Below are 20,733 nucleotides of genomic sequence, written 5' to 3'. Positions count from 1 at the left end.
TGTCGTACAGCAGCCGCCGCCTGTACCAACAGTATGAAACTGTACCTGCTGTCCGTACCCTGCCAGCACCGCCTGAACCAGCCGCCAATAGGCCTGCAGCCGCCTGCTCTGTACGGCCTGCAACCACCTGCTCTATACGGCCTGCAGCCAACCTGCACAGTATTCGCCTGACCCTGCAGCACCCGTACCACTGTACCTGCTGTCGTACAACAGTCGCCACCTGTACCAGCTGTACGGAACTACAGCCACCTGTTCTATACGACCTGAATTCTGTACGGCTACTCTCCACGGAGCTGTGGTTCCCCTTCTCCTCCACGCAGGTAACTTGCACGACTCCTCCAAAAGCGAGAGAGAGAGAGAGAGAGAGAGAGAGAGAGAGAGAGAGAGAGAGAGAGAGAGAGAGAGAGAGAGAGAGAGAGAGAGAGAGAGAGGCGTGTACCTCCCAAAGTGGAGTTGCCTCTTTTTCCCAAAAATATCCTAGTGGCCCCTTTCTCAAGTTTATCAAACTTTCTAAGGGTCACTTATGCCTAGGGGCCACCCAAGGTTAAAACATTAAAAATATTAATGTCCTTGGTCCCCCTTCACACTTGAGGATGTCCACACATATCCATTTGTCCGGGCACCCAAATATGAATCATTAAATTTTTATCTTGCTCACCAACCACCATGCTCTGCCCACACTTGTGCTGTTCCACTTTCACAGGGTCATGACAGAGACAGCCTTCACAAAAGGCTAAGAATGATGCAAAAGCAAGCCCAAGAAAAAGGACAAGTGTCACTACTGCAAAAAGCCGGGTCACTATGTAAATGAGTGCAAAAAGCAGCTTGCAAAGGAGAAGAAAAAGGAAATCGGCATGGCTGTAGATTCTTCTTCATCACCTGCAGTGAAAGATGATGCATTAATAAATCTTGTGTGCAGGATGAGTGAACTTTTCTTACTTGCAATTATGATGCATCATTAGAGCATATGTCTCTCAGCGCCAATGAAAGACTTGACACATGGTACTTTGAAGCTTCTAAACACAACCTCTCATAGGAATTTGTTTAAGAAGCTTATGGCTGCCCCTAAGGGAAAAACAGTAACATGTGCAAACAATTCTTCTTATCCCGTCAAGGGAATTGGAGTGGTGATCCTCACCACAGCAAATGGCATAGACTTATGTCTTCCAGATGTATTATATGTGCCTGGGATTAAGAAGAATTTAACGTCAGTCTCCTCTTTTGCTAAAAGAGGATATGCATTGAACTTTGAAGACGACATGTGCACAGTCAAGGACCATGAAAGTGGCTATGCATTAGTCACATCCGGCACACTGTACCATGGGTTATATCAGCTTGACAAGTTTGATAGGAGAGCATGATGCTCATGTGGTTACCATTCTTACACCTGCCATGTAAGAGGCGGAATTGTGGCATGCCAGGTTTGGGCATGTGAATTATGGTAGTCTAATGCTATTGCAAAAGCATCAAATATTGCAAGATATGCCTCATGTAGAACTGCCACCAAAACATGTATGTGAAGGGTGCATATTGGGTAAGATGCACAGAAATGCATTCCCAAAAGATGGATCAACAAGGGCTGTCCGGAAATTACAGCTTGTGCACAATGATGTGTGGTCCTATGCGGACACTATCTCTTGGAAAGCATGGTTACTTTGTAACCTTTATCGATGACTACTCCAGATTTGCTTGGGTGTATCCCCTCAAGGTAAAATCTGATGTATTTGCATGTTTTCAGCATTATGTATCATACGCTAACAATCAAACAGGTTGCAAAGTGTACACCCTTCGTACAGAAAGACAGCAGATAAAATACATGTCCATTGCTTTCAAAGCTTTTATGGCACAAGGGCATAAAGCATCAATGCATGATGCCATACTCTCCTCAGCAAAATGGTGTTACTGAGAGAAAGAACATGTCATTGATGGAAATGGCTAGATGCATGGTCAAAGGCAAAGGCTTGCCCCACAAATTCTGGATGGAGGCAATCATGTGTGCTACACATGTTTTGAATAGATGCCCTACCAAAGCATTGAAAACCATAACGCCATCTCAGGTGGGCTTTCACAATAGTCCAACAGAGAGCACCCTCTATGTGAAAGAGGATCATGGCACTTTGATTATGCTCATTCTATATGTGGATGACATATAAAGCATCAATGCACGATGCCATACTCTCCTAAACAAAATGGTGTTGCTGAGAGAAAGAACATGTCATTGATGGAAATGGCTAGATGCATGGTCAAAGGCAAAGAGGCTTGCCTCACAAATTCTCGATGGAGGCAATCATGTGTGCTACACATGTTTTGAATAGATGCCCTACCAAAGCATTGAAAACCATAACGGGCTTTCACAAAAGTCCAACAGAGAGCACCCTCTATGTGAAAGAGCAAAGCTAAATTGCAAACCTCATTTGAGATGACAGATTTGGGATTGCTGCATTATTATTTGGGTATACAAGTTGTGCAGACAGATGTTTGGATTTATATACAGCACTGAAAGTACATTCAAAAGCTGTTGCACAAGTTTGGGTTTCAAGATTGTAAGCCCATCTCTACTCCGATGGAACCAGGGCTCAAATTGAGCATGTATGATGTTGGAGAACCTTTTGATACAAGTGTTACCAGCCAAGCAGTGGGTTGCCTCATATACCTATGCAACACACGCCCAGATATTCAGCCTACAGAGAGTGATCTGCTACCAACCTTGTACAGGTATACATTACCACTACAAGGGGAGACTTATTGGCATCTATGATGTAAGTAGTGCCATCCACTTTATTTGTATTATGATATTATAAAGTTGACCTACCACTAGTACGAGGTAGGGACAAAATAGAAAATGCAAGACAAAATACAAAACGCCAAAAAAAAAAAAAGTGATTTGTGTTAAGCTGCAAGGTGGAAAAAAAATCACTAGCTGATGTCTTCCTGTAGAGTGTAGAAGCAAAAGCCTGAGACCCTCAATGCTCTGATACCATGAGAGAATAGGCAAAAGCCTGAGAACCTCAATGCTCTGATACCATGAGAGAATAGGCAACAAGCGGAAGCAGAGGTGAGACTTGGAGCAGCCAGCAATGATCCAAAGGAGAGACTTGGAGTAGCCAGCAATGATCCAAAGGAGAGACTTGAGCAAAAATGATGAATGAATTATAAGGCAAAAAGCCTGTTCTTATATATATCATGAAGGAGTTGGTCGGCCAACATAAAAACCCACGACTGAGGACAAAGTCCACGACTAGGAAAAAACACCTAATAAAAGGTGGAAAAGATACCCAAAAATACCAGATAAATATGTTGAATAAAAGGTGGCATATAAGGGATCAAACGATATCTGGTCTTTGTCCTCCTTCTAGGATGAAGACTTGCCCTTGCCTTGTCCTTCTTGGACAAGAAATCCTTAGACAAATGTCCTTTCTTCCCACATTGAGTAGCAACGACTCCAACCTTTCTTCTATACTGTAGAAAGTGCCTGATCCTGACCATTAAGAGACATCTTGACCTTTCCCTGTGAAACAAGGATGGACTCTTCTTCCAAGAGAAGGAAGCTGAGGTCATCAAAATCCAACTTGCTTTCTGTGACTTGGTACCACAAAGCCCGAGAAACCACATCGTATTTCGGAGGAAGCTTTGTGAGAATAAGTGCAGCCAACTGAGCAGAGGACAAGGCAACACCCACTACCAGTATAACTAGTCATGAATAATCTTGGCCTTCATTAAAAATGACTGCATCGAACTACCAGCAAAAAATACCAGATTGTTAAGTTGCCCTTGTAGAGTAATTGCCCTCATCGAGGAATCTCGAGCATAGAGATCCTCCAACTTGGACCAAACTTGATGTGCACTGGCAAGAGTTTGCACAGGTGGTGAGACCTCCTTCGTAGTGGTCCGCACAAGCACTGAGTGCGCCTTTGAATCACGATCCTCCGAGTCTTGTAATTGCGCACGTAAGTTGTTCTCTTGAACCTAGGTCTAATGCCTCGAGTTTTGAGGATACTCGGGCTTCTTCTCATTGCCCTGAACAATATTCCACAAACCCTTATGAATGAACCACACCTATAGATTCACGTTCCAATGAGCATAGTTGATTCCATCCAACTTGTCCTTCTTGTTTGTAAGGGGTCTATTGTTTCACCCACACATGGTAGAAACAATCTTCAAGAGAGCACATAGGACAAGAGAACACTACACAGGATATGTGAACCATGAGTTTCAGAAGTCCAATGCATCCCAAATAAAGGGAGCTATAAAGAATAATCCATCCTAGTAAAAGGGAGTCATAAACATAATCCATAAACCTGAGGATGGATCCAAATCCCTAGAAAAGAAGTCCAGGAATCCATAGACCTATATACCATAACTCTTACCACATACTCCGTGCTAACCACACACCTTGGAGTAGAGGTGGACTTTATCCATAAAAGCATCATATACATGAGATATCCAAAGATTTCTTCTCTATAAATTCGGACAGATTCGTCCATAGAAATTGCTTGTGAAGCGCAATATCTATATAAATCTCGTCCAAGAAAGAAATCTCCATAGATATAATCCATCCCAATAAAGGGAGCCATGAAAAGAATTCATCCCAATAAAGGGAGCCTGAAACCATCTCAAGGCAAACAACAACACCTTTCTCCTTACATAGCTATACAAGGGTTAGTGAACATAAAAAACACTTAATAGCAAAAGCACTAACTTTGCAAACTCAAAGTATAATTAGCTTTTCTTTGCCAAGTTGGTCATGAAGCCAAAAGAAATATCTCGTCACCATATCCTTAAGATATCTTGAGATATATCTCCATATAGCTTGCCTGTAAGCTTGATAATATAATCCACAATATCCATATGGAAAGAGTGCTAAACGTGTGCACATAAAGCCAACTTCACACTTCCAAGATAAAATTTTGTGAATTCATAAATCCTTAGATCAACAAGCTGTCTACTGCTCATGCTCTTGCTTCATAAGCTATGAAGCGGCTGGCCATGCTTAACAGCAATGATGGTAAGTGTAGTCCCCACTTGAGATCTTTTCTCTTCCTTATTGATAGAAGGAAGCCTCCGCTTCCAAGAAAGCCTATGCTCTGATACCAATGTAACTCGCGGCGGGTGCCCAGGGGACTAGGGCCTTTGACACACTTGTTGATACCATCAATGCATATTAAAACACTTAAACATGGCCATAGCCTTAACACATCCATCATCACTGTGCATAAAACATAAAAGCTGGACAAAACATCCATAAATACTGAAAATGGATCTTGCACATGTGACACCACATAGAGGCCGCAATGGGCCGACCCCCCCTTGGTGTATTTTATTACCCAAGGAGAATAATTTCATGTACAAGCTTTGAGGGCCTTACTCTCCCCACGGGAGATGCCGGATTATCCATATACAAATGAAATAACACAGCCCAACACGAGACTACCAAGCCGGAACACAGGCTGTAGAAATGCCCAACCAACAATATAATCCATATACCTCCGTGTGGGTACTGATTCTTCCCCAAAAACCACCGGTCTTCATGCAATAGAGCTGGTACAACAGGTTCAGCTCTCCATTCAGCCGATACAATAGATACAGTGGCTGGTACAGTAGGTACAATGGCTGGTATAGCCGATAGGTACAAGGGCTGGTACAGCCAAAACAGTGGCTGGTACAGCAGGTACAATGGCTGGTATAACTGGTACAGTGGCTGGTACAGCAGGTACAGCAAGTACAAGGGTTGGTACGGCTAGTACAATGGTTGGTACAATGGCTGGTACAGTCGATATGGTGGTTGGTGCAACAAGTACAGCAAGTACAAATGTTGGTACAACAAGTACAATGGCTAGAAATCATAATAAATGATTAAATACCCTTGCCTTCAGTATTTCTTCGCGATGGAAGCCTCCAAAACAGTCCCCAACAGCCGGTATTCTTCATGGGCAGCCTTCAAGAGAGTAGCCATCATTAGGGCAGCCTATAACGGTGGTAGAGGCTAGTGTGCAGCAAGAGAGCCTCTATTAATGAAGAGAGAGGGCTCCAATTAATAGATTTGGGCCCCCCATGAGCTAAAATGGCAAGAGAAGGCTACAATGACAAGTGGAGAGCCACACAATAGTTGAAGTGACAAGTGTGAGGCCACTTGTCTCCCACATGTCCCAATCTAAGAGATGGGTCCTTCCATAAACTCTCTCTAAAAATATCCCAACTGGTAGACATTCTGTCATAAGCACTCTGCCAACTCTTGATATCTGCTCAATTCCAGATGCAATGACGCGAACAGAATTTCCATCGGAGTCAGGCCAAAAATAGCAACTCTCCTAAATTTTAGGAGTGTGGTCCTTTGTATTCTAGGATAATCCCCAATTCCCAAAGCTTGTACTTTCCAAATATTTAGACATCCTAGAGTCCACCAGACCCCTTTTATACTGGAAAATGTCCAGATTGGTGACAGGCCTCGTGCCTTGCTCCACTGGAAAGTGCTTGAGAGAAGGCTTGGAGTGCTGAGATTTGCGTTTTTTGCAGAGTTCGTTGTTGCTGTGGATATGGCTCCCCCTGTTACCTAACTTGGTTAAACACAATGCTAATCAATACACTTAAATACACTAAGATTTGATGGACATTTGCTGAAATACAAGAAGTAATTTGCTGAATTGACAAGAGACACACAATGAGCCGGAACGGCCGATCCCTCCCTCAAATAAAGTATATTGATCTTGGGAGAATCAAGTACATAGTGTCATGGGCATTTCTAACCAGATTTCCATACCAATGCTTATGAAGATTTCCATACCAATGCATATGAATACAGTATTGCAAACAAGTGGTTGTCGATGTAGATTTGCAATCCACACTACCCTCTCAAGTGCCCATGTTCCCTACCATCTGCTCTCTATTGTTCCACCAACACATAGTAGCAACAATCTGCAAGAGAGCACGTAGGACAAGAGAACACTACACAAGGTATGTGATCTTGTAATCCGGTTCCTCCCTCCTGCTACTTGCTTCCATATTTAAGCATAAAAGCTTACCAATTGCAAGTAGAGTCAATGACAGCGGAAGTGTTAACGATGGAAGTCCTTGGAGTGATGAGATCTTCAATTTGTCGCATTTCTTTGCGACAAAAGTCCTCAAGAGGATGAAGGGAACCTTGGGAAAGCTTTCCCTATGGTTCAACTTGAGAAAGGACGGCTGAAATCAGGATTTTCAGCAAAAAGACCAGAAATTACAGCAATAAAGAGAGCTGTTTTGCTGAATTTCAGTCATTGGGAGTGTGTAGGAGAGTGATTAGCATCCGGAAACACTCTTGGAAGCTTGAGAAACACCTTAGCAAGCTTGGAAATGGCATTGGGAAGAAAAAAGTGCAGAAAATGCAGCCCAACAGCCCTCATGAAGGAGGTGCCAATCTCTAGAGAGAGGAGGAGTGGTGAGGTGGTGAGTTGTCCAGTGTAGGTGGCAGGTAGGTGCTTTGTAGAGCAAGCTAGAGTGGACACATGGCTGGTTACTCCCTTTGTACAAAGGGGATAAGGTCTGGGTGGTGGACATTGGGTTATGTCCACCTCGGGACATCAGTGTGTGTGAACACCAGGCTGGTCATAATTTATAAGTGAGTTTTGGTCACCCAAAACTTAATGAAGTGTGTACACAGTCACTTATAAATTAGTGCTAACTCCTAAGGCTAGGTTTATGACCAATACTTACCACCTGTCACATATATCATACTAGAAAGGTGGCAAGTGATCTATGTCAAGACCATGCTGAGTGAGCCACTGTATCATCTGTGAATACCATGATCTCCTATCTCCACTCTCTGCGAGCTGCCTAGACGCCTCAAAAGCTCTATGTGAGGGTCGATCTGATGGCATATCTCTGATCCTCTGTAAGCAGATCGTCTGGAAGAGAGCCTCTACTAGCATAGGAGGTGCAGCAAACTCCGTCCGGACAAGGAGAGAGAGACACACACACACACACAAGGCGAGAGAACAATTGCAGACAAGATCACCTTGATTGATTAGCAAGAGGCTTACAATGGTAATAGCCAGCAAATGGGTGTTACAATGTGTGCTTGAGGATATGAATAACAAGTGATGAGAGGAGGCCTTTATAAAGTAGGCCGTGAAGCTGGCCGACTGCTATCATGAAGCTGGCTGACTGACTTAAATCAGCCCACAACTACAATAAAATGCAAAAATGCATGTGCGCCAATAAAAGGCCAAATCGCACACAGAGATGCACAAAATTCTAACACTCCCTTGGAGCGTCGCTTGGATGACCTGGTATTAATAGCTCATGACCACTGTTTCCGCTTGGACTATGTCACGTGCACACTCGTGCCATGGCATAAGCCTCAACATGAACAACATAATCCCTGATTAGGACAGCAGTTAAGGCTTAGCATTAATCAGCATCAACATCATGGAGGGCCTGGGTATCTAGTTGACAGCCATATAGGCTCTCAAATAGCAGTCGATAGCCAGCAGAGCACCCTAGCAGCCAGTCAGCCAAGCATCAGTGAGTAGGCCAGCATATGGGATAAGCAAGGAAGTCAAAGTAGAATTTCATATAATATTTTATGAATATATTTTGTCCAGAACAAACTGACAGCAACTGCCATGGACCGACCACCAACATCCTCTAGCATATATGAGTAGAAGCTAGCATTTGCCTTCATTCAATCATCATTCATCATTTGAAGAAGTCTAGATTCATCATTTGAAGAAGTCTAGAAGTCAGTAATAGCATGTAGAAGGCCAGAGATTACCCTTTGGGGTACAATCATTCAGTCACCTTTTTGCACCATATAATCCAAGAAAACCTAACAACAACTATCTCTCTTCTTTTCTCTCCTCTGTCTTAATCATGTTAAATCATCATCTTGTTCTTAATCAGGCTTAGGGCTATGGATCGGTACAGTTAGGCTTCCGCGTATGTAACAAACTAATAGCCAAAAGCTACAGAAGAGTCATGTCCACCTTAAGTGTTCCTAAATCCTCCATCGAGTCATAGGCCCTGATACCACGGCCAAGCTCAAAATCACCCAATCCGATCTTCCTCCTCGAGCTCTTCTTCTTACGTTTCCGTGGTGCATGAGAAGTCTCAACCTCTTCCGTATTCGCCTCCACTCGAGCACGAGCTGTTTTACCCACAAAAACCTCCACCTCAACTTGATTGACGCCTTCCAAAGCTATCTCCTCAATAGACACGCCCAAGACATTAGCCCTCGGCATAGGAGATGGATTGGCCTCTAAGAGCTTTGAGCAATTGAGGTGTATGACAGTGGTTGATGGAGTGGTTGAGAAACTAGGACTAGGTGCTAGCTTGGGAAGGGTTGCCATAAGACTGGCTTGTAGGGTTGCTAGCAACTGCTGATGCTAGAGTTGCATGGCTTCCCAATTGAGCTTATGTTGATACTCCAACGCTACATGTTCTGTCAGGCGACGATCTTCAGCCTCCCTGAGTTTGGCCTCCTCTATCTATCGTTCCTTAGAAAGTTTTGGTCTTCTTTGTTGCTCCATGAGAAGAAGCATGTGTTGAAAATTTTTGGGACCCTGCTCCATAAGTTGCTCTTAAGACTTTCTTTTCTTCTTCTTCTTTTGCCTGTTGTAATTGTAGCCTGAGTTACATGTTTTGCTCCGTTGGCTCTTGAAGGAAAATATTTCCACTTTACTGAAGCGTTTTTCTTTTCTTGTGTCTTCATAGACACTTTCTTTTGCAGTGGTGTCTTCGTGGATAGTGATGCCTTCTTTGAAGCTTCTTTCTTTTCTCCTGACATGGTGAATGGCTGGGTGGTTTTTCCCGACCTTAGTTTCACCATTCATGGACTTGCTCTCACTTTAGGTAGTCAAGCTGGGTCACAACCCGAAGCTCTAATACCAATGTAACATGCAACTGGTTTGATCAGGTAACACAAAGCAAAACCTTCTTTATACCTTTATGGTAGTGAGCATGAAGCTAATCCACTTTTATCTTTATTCGTGATAGACTCTGACACCTAAGGCTTGGAAGGACCTACGTAGCTCGTGCTTGACATGTCCGTGGACTAGGGCTCACAATAGGGTTAGAGTGTACGACAAATGTTCTTAAAAGGGCACTACTTCTGTACAAGTATAGCACTGTTGATGAGCCGGTGTGTCACTCATAGTTGTTTCTCGTACTGGTACGAACTGGTTCGTACGGTATGGTACGGTACGATAATACCGTTGGCACCGGCCTAGTATCCATTTTTTCACAATTTTCTGCCTGTTTTTTGCCGTTTTCTGCCCGTTTTTTCCGCCATTTTTTGACCGTTTTGTTACCCGTTTTGTGACCATTTTCTTTGCCTTGTCTTGGGTCAAGTCTTTGCTATGGCCTCTCTTAAGCACCTTCTATAAAATGCTCTCACCCCCAAGCGTCCCTCACATTCAACGTTGAGCCTTAAAGCTCCAATCTCCATACTACATAGCTTGAGCCTTTATTGGATGTATTTACCCCCCCTCCCTCCCACCCACCCACCCCACAGTAGTTAACCAGAGCCTTGTATGTGATTTATCTCCACATTATAGAGTACTTTGTACTTTTTTTTTCTTATGTATCCATTTGACGTCCATTGAGACATGATGATGATGTACACAGGTTTTGTCTCATAGGCTGTTTTTTTGGCCTTAGAAGGCGTTAATAAAATCTTTCGTTCGTTTTTTCTCTCTCTCAAGTCTCAACTATCAAGCCTCTCTCGCTATAGAGCTGGGGCGGTCCATGCGCCCCAAGATGAGAGGCCCATCTCGACACCGGCGGAGACTACAACACAGGATCAGGACCATACTAGCACGGCATGGGAGACGTCCAGTCAGAGTACTCACCATGGAGGACATTGAGGATATCCATCGACCGATGAGAGACATCTTTGGATAGTGATGTATATGATACTTTCCTTCCAAGATGTTATCCATTAGGAGCTCCTAGTACCTCAAGATGTTATCCATTAGGAGCTCCTAGTACCTTACTTTTCCTCATAATTGTTGTTTCAGTTTCAGTTAGTTGTTTAGTTGTTTTAGCTTTTCTTACACAGACATTGTATCAGATCCACCAATTGTTGTAACCTTTTTAATTTCATAGGTCATTTTGGCCTTTTGAAGACGTTAATATATCATTTCATTTCTCCCTCTCTAAACTCTCAAGCCACTCTCTCCCCCCTCTCTCAAGCCTCTCACTCCCTCATTTTCTCAAGCCTCTCTCTCTCTCTCTCAACTCTCAAGCCACTCTCTCCCCCCTCTCCCCCTCCATGGACAGTTTTGTATCACCCAAGTGAGATAGCTATGTTTATGTTTTCTTTCTGCTTTATTTTCCATTCCATGATGAGATATGCCATGGACATTTTTGTATCGCTTTGGTCTCATAGGCCCATTGGGCTTTAGTAGATACTTAATATATCTTTCTTTTCTTTTCTCAAGCCTCTCTCACTCTCTCATTTTCTCAAGCCTCTCTCTCTCTCTCTCTCTCTCTCTCTCTCTCTCTCTCTAAGTTATCCTTGTCTCTATATTACAATGACGAGGGAGAAGAATGAAGCCTTCAATGTGCATGCTATCCATGTAGAGAAAGCCGATGGAAAGTCCAAGGATGGACCGGCATCTCCTATCATGACATGCGCACAAAGAGGCTTGTGGATGAGAAGGAGAGAATCAATAGATCTCTCAATCGGGTGCGGGTGGCATGGTCCAAGTATGGGTGTAGCATCCTCTCCAATGGATGGAGTGACCGGAAGAAGAGAGGCATCATCAACATACTCGTCTCTTGCCCTCTTGGCACATACTTTGTGCCGGGCGTGGATTTCCGAAAGGCGGGGAGAAAAACATCAAGCGCATTCATATATCGCCATATTAAGCAAGCCATCATGGAGGTAAGTTTCAAATTGCGCTCAAGTCTTTAAAGTTTAAAGTTTAGCATATGTCATATGTGGCTATGTCACGACTTAAGTCTCATACGCTCATTGCATCCATTCATGTGCATAGTGACATGTAGGTCGGGCCGGAGAACGTGGTGCAAGTCATCACCAACAACGCTTCAAATTGCCATCGGATGGGGAAATTGCTCGAGAACTATCCCTCCATAGTGTGGACGCCTTGTGCCTCCCATTGCATTGACTTGCTCATGGAGGATATGGGCAAGTTAGTGTGGATGAAGAAAGTAATGGCCGAAGCTACCTCAATTGTCACCTTCTTCACCACAAAGGTGAAGGTGAAGCCTTCATCCACACACTTCGCCTACATGTGGCTCCTCTTGGAGCACCTCTACGATGTGAAATCCCCCTTCGCCAAACAGTGGTCTCCACAATGTGGAATGAGTGGGATGAGCGAGAATCAGTGAAAGCCAAAGCCATGCAACGGCTTTGCCTAAAGGAGGAGTTTTGGCAGTTAGTCCGCACTATTGTCATTGCAATCACGCCCTTCTATAGGGTATTGCAAATGACCAACATGAAGGGGGCCACTATGGGCCTTCTCCTTCACTTCATGAGAAAGGCCATAGCGGAGTTGCGCACTTCTCCTTCCATCAACGAGGAGAAGTGCAATGGTATGTTGGCCATTGTGGAGAAGAGATGAAAGTGGATGCAAAGACCTATCAATGGTGCCACATTATCGCATCCGGCTTACAAATCACCCACCCTCTTCACCGACATGGAGTTACTTGAAGACCGAGTTGCTTTCTTGCCCAAAGCATTGCCAAAGGATCGCCATGGGAAGTTTCTTGAGGAGCTCATTAGCTACGACGACCAAAGGGGGAGAGCCGCATTAGCATCTACTAGCTGCTGGAAGAGGGAATCCCTTGTGAAGCCCCTCTTCTGGTGGGAGACATTTGGGTATGCGCTCTCAAGCCTCCAAAAGGTGGCTTTGAGAATCCTAGCTTAGGATTGCTCTTTAGATGCATGTCAGAGGAACTGGAGTTCCTACTCACTTGTACACATGAAGTTACGTAATCGCTTGAGCACGCAACATTTAGAGGAGCTAGTGTATTGCCGCGCTAACTTGCACATGGTGCGCACAATGCAAAAGATGGAATCGGCAAGACAGGTATAACTTATAAGTTATGAGCATTCAAACTTCCATGTTTATTGAAACTAAATTCTAATACATTGCTTGTCACTTGATCATTGTACATTGTAGGTGAATGTGGATGCATTCAAGCTCACAGGGGGCACTCTTGAGAGTGTTAACAAAGAGCAAGATGAGGAGGAGGAGAGGATCTATGCAAAGATCTATCGAGAGCTCGAGTCGTTTAATCAATGACCCACTCGCACTGCTCATGGGCGTGGAGGTAGTGGCAGAGGAGTACAAGTAGGAAGCTGTGGATGCATGATTCGTCGCGCTTCCAAGGACATGATGCATATGTATGTGCGGTGTGGTTCGGGTACGCTCCACACTCGCTCTTGCAAATGAGGATGCTCCCTTTGGCTTCTCACATGAACTTAGAGAGCCAGAGTTCGATGATGAGGGCAACCTCCTTAGTGATGGCGACTTCGACAACGCCACCAATGTGTCCTCTTCTCATGAGGATGATTTCTGTGAGAGCTCTGATGGTGATGCCTTTGTCTAGTCTCTCCTTGCTTGGCCCTCTTTTTGTACTCACATTTTGTACTCGGCCTAGCGCACATCGCACCTCCATGCTTATGTACTTTTGTTTGTCACTTCAAACTTGTTTTTAATGAAATTTTGGTTTGGAAAAACTTCTCTAAGGTCTACTCTTCCAAATTGAAAATGTCTATGTTTGTAAGTGTTCTTTAATAATAAAAAAACCATATTTTATCGTACATTATCCCAAAATTTCATATCGTACCAAAAACTCCCGTACGGTATCGTACCGTATGGCATCATATTTTCGTACCATGACAACTATGGTCACCCTGAACCTCAGTGCATGGGTGCATGTGACATGTTATTGACGAGCTATTGGAAGGTCATGTCCTGGCCGTCTACATACCAGCCAGGGATAATGAGATCATACATAAATAATAGAAGACTAGGACCATTATCATCCCTCTTTCACCAATTTTCGTGGCTTGGAAGGAAATAGAGTGGTGGAGGTTAAGTGCGCAATGGCGTGAACACTACTGCAATGGGTGACCTCCTGGGAAGTGGTCCCCAATTTCCAACATGGTATCAAAGCTAAGGACGGCATGTTGGGATGTTGTTAGCGGAGCTTGTCGACTTGCCGATTCCTCTCGGTGGAGCTGAACAAAGGCCGAATGCATGTACGACTAAGAAGGCTGTGTCATGCTAGTATGCCTGGAGTAATCGCTAGCAGCCATGCACATGATGGAATAGCCAGGTGACATTTTGTGAGAGCAAGCAAACCTCTAAGGCAAATGTCGTTAGAGCCTCTGGGTACCCTACATCCTGGCCATCGATGGAGGGTATTGGAAGGTCATGGCTTGGCCGTCTAGATACCACATGCATAGTACCAGGGGTAATGAGATCATACATAAATAATAGAAGACTAGGGTCATTATCATCCCTCCACCAATTTTCGTGGTTTGGAAGGGAATAGAATGGTGGAGGTTAAGCGTGCAGTGGCATAAACACTACTGGGATGGGTGACCTCCCGAGAAGTGGCCCCCAATTTCCAACACGAGCCTGTGTGAAAATGGCATTTTATCCAATCCTAAAAAGGGAATTTATCTGGATTATTCTGGATTTTTTCATGTTTTTTGTGTCTTGCTGCTGGCCGACTGTCCTTTCACCAAACCGACCAGCAGCCCACACACTATATATAGGAGAGCCTCATCATTCTGCAGTTTGTACCACTTCATTGATCACATCAGGTACCACTTGATCTGCTACTGCTGCTGCTGCCGGCGCCTGCACTGCATCTGCTTAATCATCCTCGCCTGTCAGTCCAGCACATCAGCGTTTCATTTCAGTTCATGGGACAGTAGCCCTCTCTGCTACACACAGCACACCAGCATTATATCTCAGCTCATGGGACAGCAGCCCTCTCTGCTAAACAGTACAACACCTCAGCATTTTTATCATCAGTACATATCTTGGGATAGCAGCCCACTCTCTGCTATAGTTCTTCATTGTTTTTCTTCTACAGTTTACCTTGGGACAGCAGCCCACCCTTTGCTCACCATCTCACACCACTCGGGACATCAGCCCTCTCTACTCCTCTCCATCCCTCAGGTATTGCAGCACCCTTGTCACCAGAGCTTGCACCACTTCCACCACTCGGGACGGCAGCCCTCTCTGCTCCTCACCACCCCTTAGGTATTGCAGCACCCTAGTCACCAGAGCTTGCACCACTCGGGACAGCAGCCCTCTCTGCTCTTCATCACCATTCAGGTACCGCAGCACCCTTGTCACCAGAGTCTACATCATCATCGACATAATCATCACTTCAGCTTCCACTGCCCACTACCACCTCGGAGTGCCTTTGCATCCACCGACGCAAGCCTTCGACACCGACCACCTCACGGAGTGCCTTTGCTTCACATCGACGCGAGCCTTTGTCATCGACCACACTTCAGCTCCTTCCCTTGTCAGTTTTTGGTGCCCCCACTGAGGATCAGGCAAGTACTCTTTGTGATTGTGTGCTCCATCCGCCTCCTCCACCTTCCTATATTCATTCAAAAAGGCACGCTTCACCCTATTATAAATCAATTTGGATTGATGGATTTTGACCTTGAGCCTCGGCTTCATATGCTTGCAACCACTTCCTAGCTTCATCTTGTAGGCTATAACAGAACAAGCGTGGCAAAATACCAGTATCCTGTATACCATGGATCAAACACTCCACCTCTAATTGCTCTACAAAAACATTAGCATCCTCTTGTGGGAGGCCATAAAACTTTGGAAGATTTTGAGCCATGACTTCACTTTAACTAACCCTTCTACACCAGTCTTCTACTCAGAGTCACCTCACATCAGAGGGCCTCTTGTACATATTTTCACTCACCATGATATATACACTTACTCACCCCTTTCATGCTGTGTTGTTTTCGCTCTGATCTCTCGTGCATCCGGTCCTTTCGTCCTTTTGCCCTCACACCCTTTATTAGTTGTCCGGCCTTGTTTTTAATATAATGTAAACTTTCACATATAAATGTTAGTGTACATAAATCATAATGCTATAAATTATGTTTAGTGTGTACTTACCACTTGCAAAACCCATATGGCCAACTCTTTAGGCCCAAACAAGTATACACATGCACGTCCACATGGTGCCGAGGTGTGTCCCCGGTCCCCTAGACATACACATACAAAAATACCATTCATTGTCTAGGCAACAAAACAAAGTCATAGAAATAAAAATAAAGTCCAAGAAAGCATCAATGATGCATATGCACATGTAAACTTGGATAGTCACCCATTTGATCTCTTGTATTATTTATCTCCCTCTACCATAGAGTACACCGTGTGTACATGGCTGGAGTGTTCAAGTCCCATGGGTCCCACCTATCGGGATAATCATGTCCCACATGATCCAAGAAATTAGGGGTTTGTGACACACAACACTTGGATGCATAGAGATTTTGGATACATGGATAGACATATGTCACGTGCCATGCGGATCGTGATGGGGCAAATCCAAGTCTCATCTCACCTCCTCACAGTGGAGACACAGAGAGAAGAGGGCATTGCCAGAGAGGACAAAACTTGTAGACTCTGCTCTATGGAGTTGAGACAAAGGAGCACTACATTTGCATATGCCCACTATGAGATCCTGGGGAGATTCCACCACATCTTCCAAGAAGGATTTGGTCCATTGAACAGCACCATTGATTTCCTAAGCCAGTGATGCTTGGGACTTCACCTCACATGCACACACGCTCACTTCTTAGAGATAGTAGAGCCTAGCCCTCAGGACACCTCAGAATTGACTATTACTAGCTTCCTCCAGGTACAGGTACGGGATGGTGGCCCGACTAAAGATGTACCTAAGCCCACAAATCCACCCACGAGGACTAGTCACCCTATGGCACCCACCTCCTAGAGTCACCTTCGATTGCATTCGCTAGCTAGAGCACACTTGACTTCCACGGGCCCGATAGCCTTTGTCATGGCCCTATGAAAATGGAACAGCACAAGTGTGGCCATGGTGGTTGCTGAGTCAAAATATTGAATGATTCACATGGGGGGTGCCCGGACAGAGTCAATGATGTGTGGACATCCCTAAGTGTGAAGGGGGGCACTAGAACATTAAAATTTTAATGTTTTATTGAAGGTTGCCCCTAGGCCTTAGTGGCCCCTAGGGAACTTTAATATTTATTAAAGTTGGGGCCCTAGGATTATTATGGGGAGGGGGCAACTCCACTTTTGGAGTGCATGCCTCTTTCTCTACTCTCTCTCTCTTCTTTTTGGGAAAAAAGGCGTGGAGCATACATGCTGTTGGGAAGCGTGGAAAAGCAAGAAGAGAGCAAGTCGGCTGCTGCAGATTTTTGGGCTGCTGATTTTCTGTGCAAACCAGCCGTACAGCTCTGTACGGACAGGTTGCTGCAAGTACACTTCTGGTACAGGCTGCACACAGGTGTTGCTGCGAGTACATCTGCTGGTACAGGGACTGGCTTTTGCAGGTGGCTGTTGTTCTTGGTACAGGCCGTACAGTACTGTACGGCTGCAGTACAGTGTACGGACAGGTCTGGAGCAGGCGGCGCTGGACTGTGCAGGTTCAGTCGGGTACAGCTGGGAGCAGGCGCACCAGAATCCTCAGGCGACAGCAGAACTGGCCGTACAGTTCTGTACGGACAGATTCTGACACGTGTGTAGGGGGCAGTACGGACTGATTCTGTGCAGCTTCTATGGTCTGAACAGTCGGTTACAACATTGAAGTGGATGCAGAGAGGAAGGTACACACAAGTACACTCACACGTGTGAAGCAGGGTTGTAGAAACAAGTGCCTGCAAGTACAGTTTGGTACCGTTACTTCCTCCGGTGCATATCCACCAGTTGATTTTGGTATCTGTTCATCTATCTCTCTTTCTATTGCCTTATGTCTGTCTTGTGAGAGGAGGGGTATGGCAGATTGAAAAGGGAGGTTGAACAGTGAATGTATGTATGAGCTGAGATGTTGAATCATGTGCTTGAGATATGCCAGATGTATGCTCATGGCTGCCCTGCTTAAGGGTCTTGGCTGATCAGAGGGAGACACAGAGTGTTACTTTGAGACACAGATCTGTGTGTGTGAGGTATTGTGGGCTGTCAGATTGGACATACAGGTGTAATCTCTTGGCTGATTTTGTTGTACTCAGCCTTTCATACTTTTGAAATTGAATAAAGAAATACCACAAGGGGCGCCAAGCTTTGGGGCCAACAGGTGTCGATTTGTTTTCAGATTTGGGCACTCTAGCTCCAATCTATTTTACTTTCATATCTAGACTACAAGTGGACGGGTGACTGCTAGTCCACCGCACTTTGGTTTCTACCAGAGGCCGGTTTCAGCCTTCCACACATAGCTACAGATCGAGAAGATTCTTTAGAAACACAGGGACACTCCCCATTCGTGAAAGATATGGCAAGCCTCTTGACATCTATAGACTCGTCTATGTTGTATATTCTAGATGGAAGAGGATGACAACACGTTCTCCTTTTGTATTGATATGAAGATGTATTTGCACATGTATCCACATGCTCACTATGATGGCGTTGATGATGATACGATAGACATACAACTAATCTATCCTTTGTTGTATATTCTGTATGGAAGAGGATGGCTACATGCACACATGAGTTCTCCTTTTGTATTGATATGAAGATGTACTTGCACATGTATCCACGTCCTCACTATGATGATGTTGATGATGATACGATAGACATATAGCTAATCTATCCTTTCATATAAGTTATTTTAGCTTCCTTTAGTCTTTTCATAGCTAAGTATAACACGCAACCCTTGTACTATTTTTGGTCTCATAGACCCATTGGGTCTTTTGAAGACGATAGGATAACTCTCTCTCTCTCTCTCTCTCTCTCTCTCTCTCTCTCTTCTCGCCGGGGGGGGGGGGGGGGGGGTGGGAGTTTGATAAAAAAGGACCCCCTTTCTACGAGTAAAAACAATTCTTCTTCTTCTCTCTCTCTCTCTCTCTCTCTCTCTCTCTCTCTCTCGTGGCATAGGTAGCTACTTTTTTTTCAGTTTGAGCAATGAACAAGAGACACGTCAGCAAAACTGACCTTCTCGAAACTTACATGTTCATTACACTCTAGCAAAAAGCTCAAAAGCAATAATGGATGATGAGGACTTTGTGGATCAACAAATTTGCTCGATTTATTAAGCAAAAGATGATGATTTGCGTTGCACCTCCAAAAGTATTCTTGTGTGAGAGGTTTCGATGCTCTCACTACTCTAATACTCACGCTTTATGCTAAGCCTTTGTAAACACCCCACCCGAGACATCCATCATGATTTCAAGAAGCTTTCTATATGGCTTTTACTGCTACCAAGACGAAGCTCCGGATTATTCAAAACATTTCTCTGAGGGTGTTGATGATTACCAGAGCCAAAGGGGAAGCACAGCTTCTGTGTCCTCTGATGGAGAACCGCCCGAAGTTCTGTGCGCAGCAGCACAATTGGCGAAGGGAGAGCAGCAGACGAGACGTTAATGTCCCCGTGTAGACGAAAAGCCATTGCCTAGTCCCCCATTAGAATATTTTAAAAGCGTCTAAAATACATGGCAATATTTTAAAAGCGTCTAAAATACATGGCAATAGTAATTTTGATAAGAAATATTCCCCATATGCTTGTCACTATTTGAAGTAGTTAAGCAAAGATTTTTAATAAATTTGATACTTCTAGAGTTTTAACTTTGACAATAATGAGAGTTCCAATTTTTTTGCCAAGATTGTGTACATCTCATAGAGTAGTATACAACAATTCATCAGTGGGCAGCCTGCAAAAGAAGCCCTAAACAACACCCAAAAGCACGTTGGAGAAATCGAGACACATAAATCAACAATCATCATGGTTTTGTAGGTCATCACATTTATATACGGTAGTGGCCTTTACTAATGCCACGTATGGTCACTCTCATATGTGGTTGATTGCCAATTCCCCGATACTTCTAGTAAGGATGAAACATCCTTCCCCCACTCCTCAAGATTGAAAAGTCTGTGTGAAATTTTTGTGAATCTTTTTGGCTATTTTTAAATCAATGGGTGCACTTTAAATCACACAAAGTAATTCCAAGTCACTCCTAATCATAGTGTGTCACTTGAGTGAGAATGGAATTGAGAATAAAGAAGATAGAGGTTAGTATCTAGGTGAGAATAAGAGAGATAAAGGTTAGTATGTAGGTGAGAATAAGAGAGATAGAGATCATAATATATGTGATATTAAAGGAGATAAAGAAAAGAATGAAAGAGACACATGTGAGAATGAAAGTGAAACATATGCCTGAAAGAAAATAAATAAGAAAGATAAGAAAGTAAATGAGAGGTATAATTCACCCATGAGAGAAAGAATAGCATGGCTAGGACGGCTCATAGCAAGTGATGTAAATCATGATGAAGACTAATGAGAAATTAACACTTAGATTCAGAGATAAGCAAGACTGTGAGGCACAAACTTTATTGCAAATAGCTCTACCATTCGATTAGGTTCTTGGCTCTTAAATAGCCTGCAACCAATGTGACCACATACATTTTTACCTTTCCACATCTCCAAGGGTCATTTGTCCTTTCATAACTCTAAGAGGAACCTTTACACATCATCATGGAATCTACCACATTCTAGACTCTTCTTCACCATCTACATTCAACACATCCTTCTAACCTTTGCTCCATCATT

The 20,733-nt window shown here is 44.1% G+C and overlaps 1 protein-coding gene across 2 annotated transcripts in view; it reads right to left on the bottom strand.

Moving 5' to 3' along the window:
• PIP (proline iminopeptidase) overlaps positions 1 to 19,600 on the bottom strand; it is a 53,358-nt gene extending 33,758 nt beyond the window's left edge. The window contains exon 1 of one of the 2 annotated variants that reach the window (XM_086774227.1): positions 19,443 to 19,600. In XM_086774227.1, coding sequence (XP_086630353.1) covers positions 19,443 to 19,575 — 133 coding nt within the window. In that variant the 5' untranslated portion in view covers positions 19,576 to 19,600. The remainder of the gene's footprint in view (positions 1 to 19,442) is intronic. The other variant, XM_086774228.1, reaches the window with a different exon arrangement.
• Between the last annotated feature and the right edge of the window lie 1,133 nt (positions 19,601 to 20,733).

Source organism: Cibotium barometz, chromosome 34 (assembly GCF_041138505.1).
Source record: "Cibotium barometz isolate CiBa-2024 chromosome 34, ASM4113850v1, whole genome shotgun sequence".
Lineage (NCBI taxonomy): Eukaryota > Viridiplantae > Streptophyta > Polypodiopsida > Cyatheales > Cibotiaceae > Cibotium > Cibotium barometz.
This window is presented reverse-complemented; position numbering and strand designations above follow the sequence as displayed.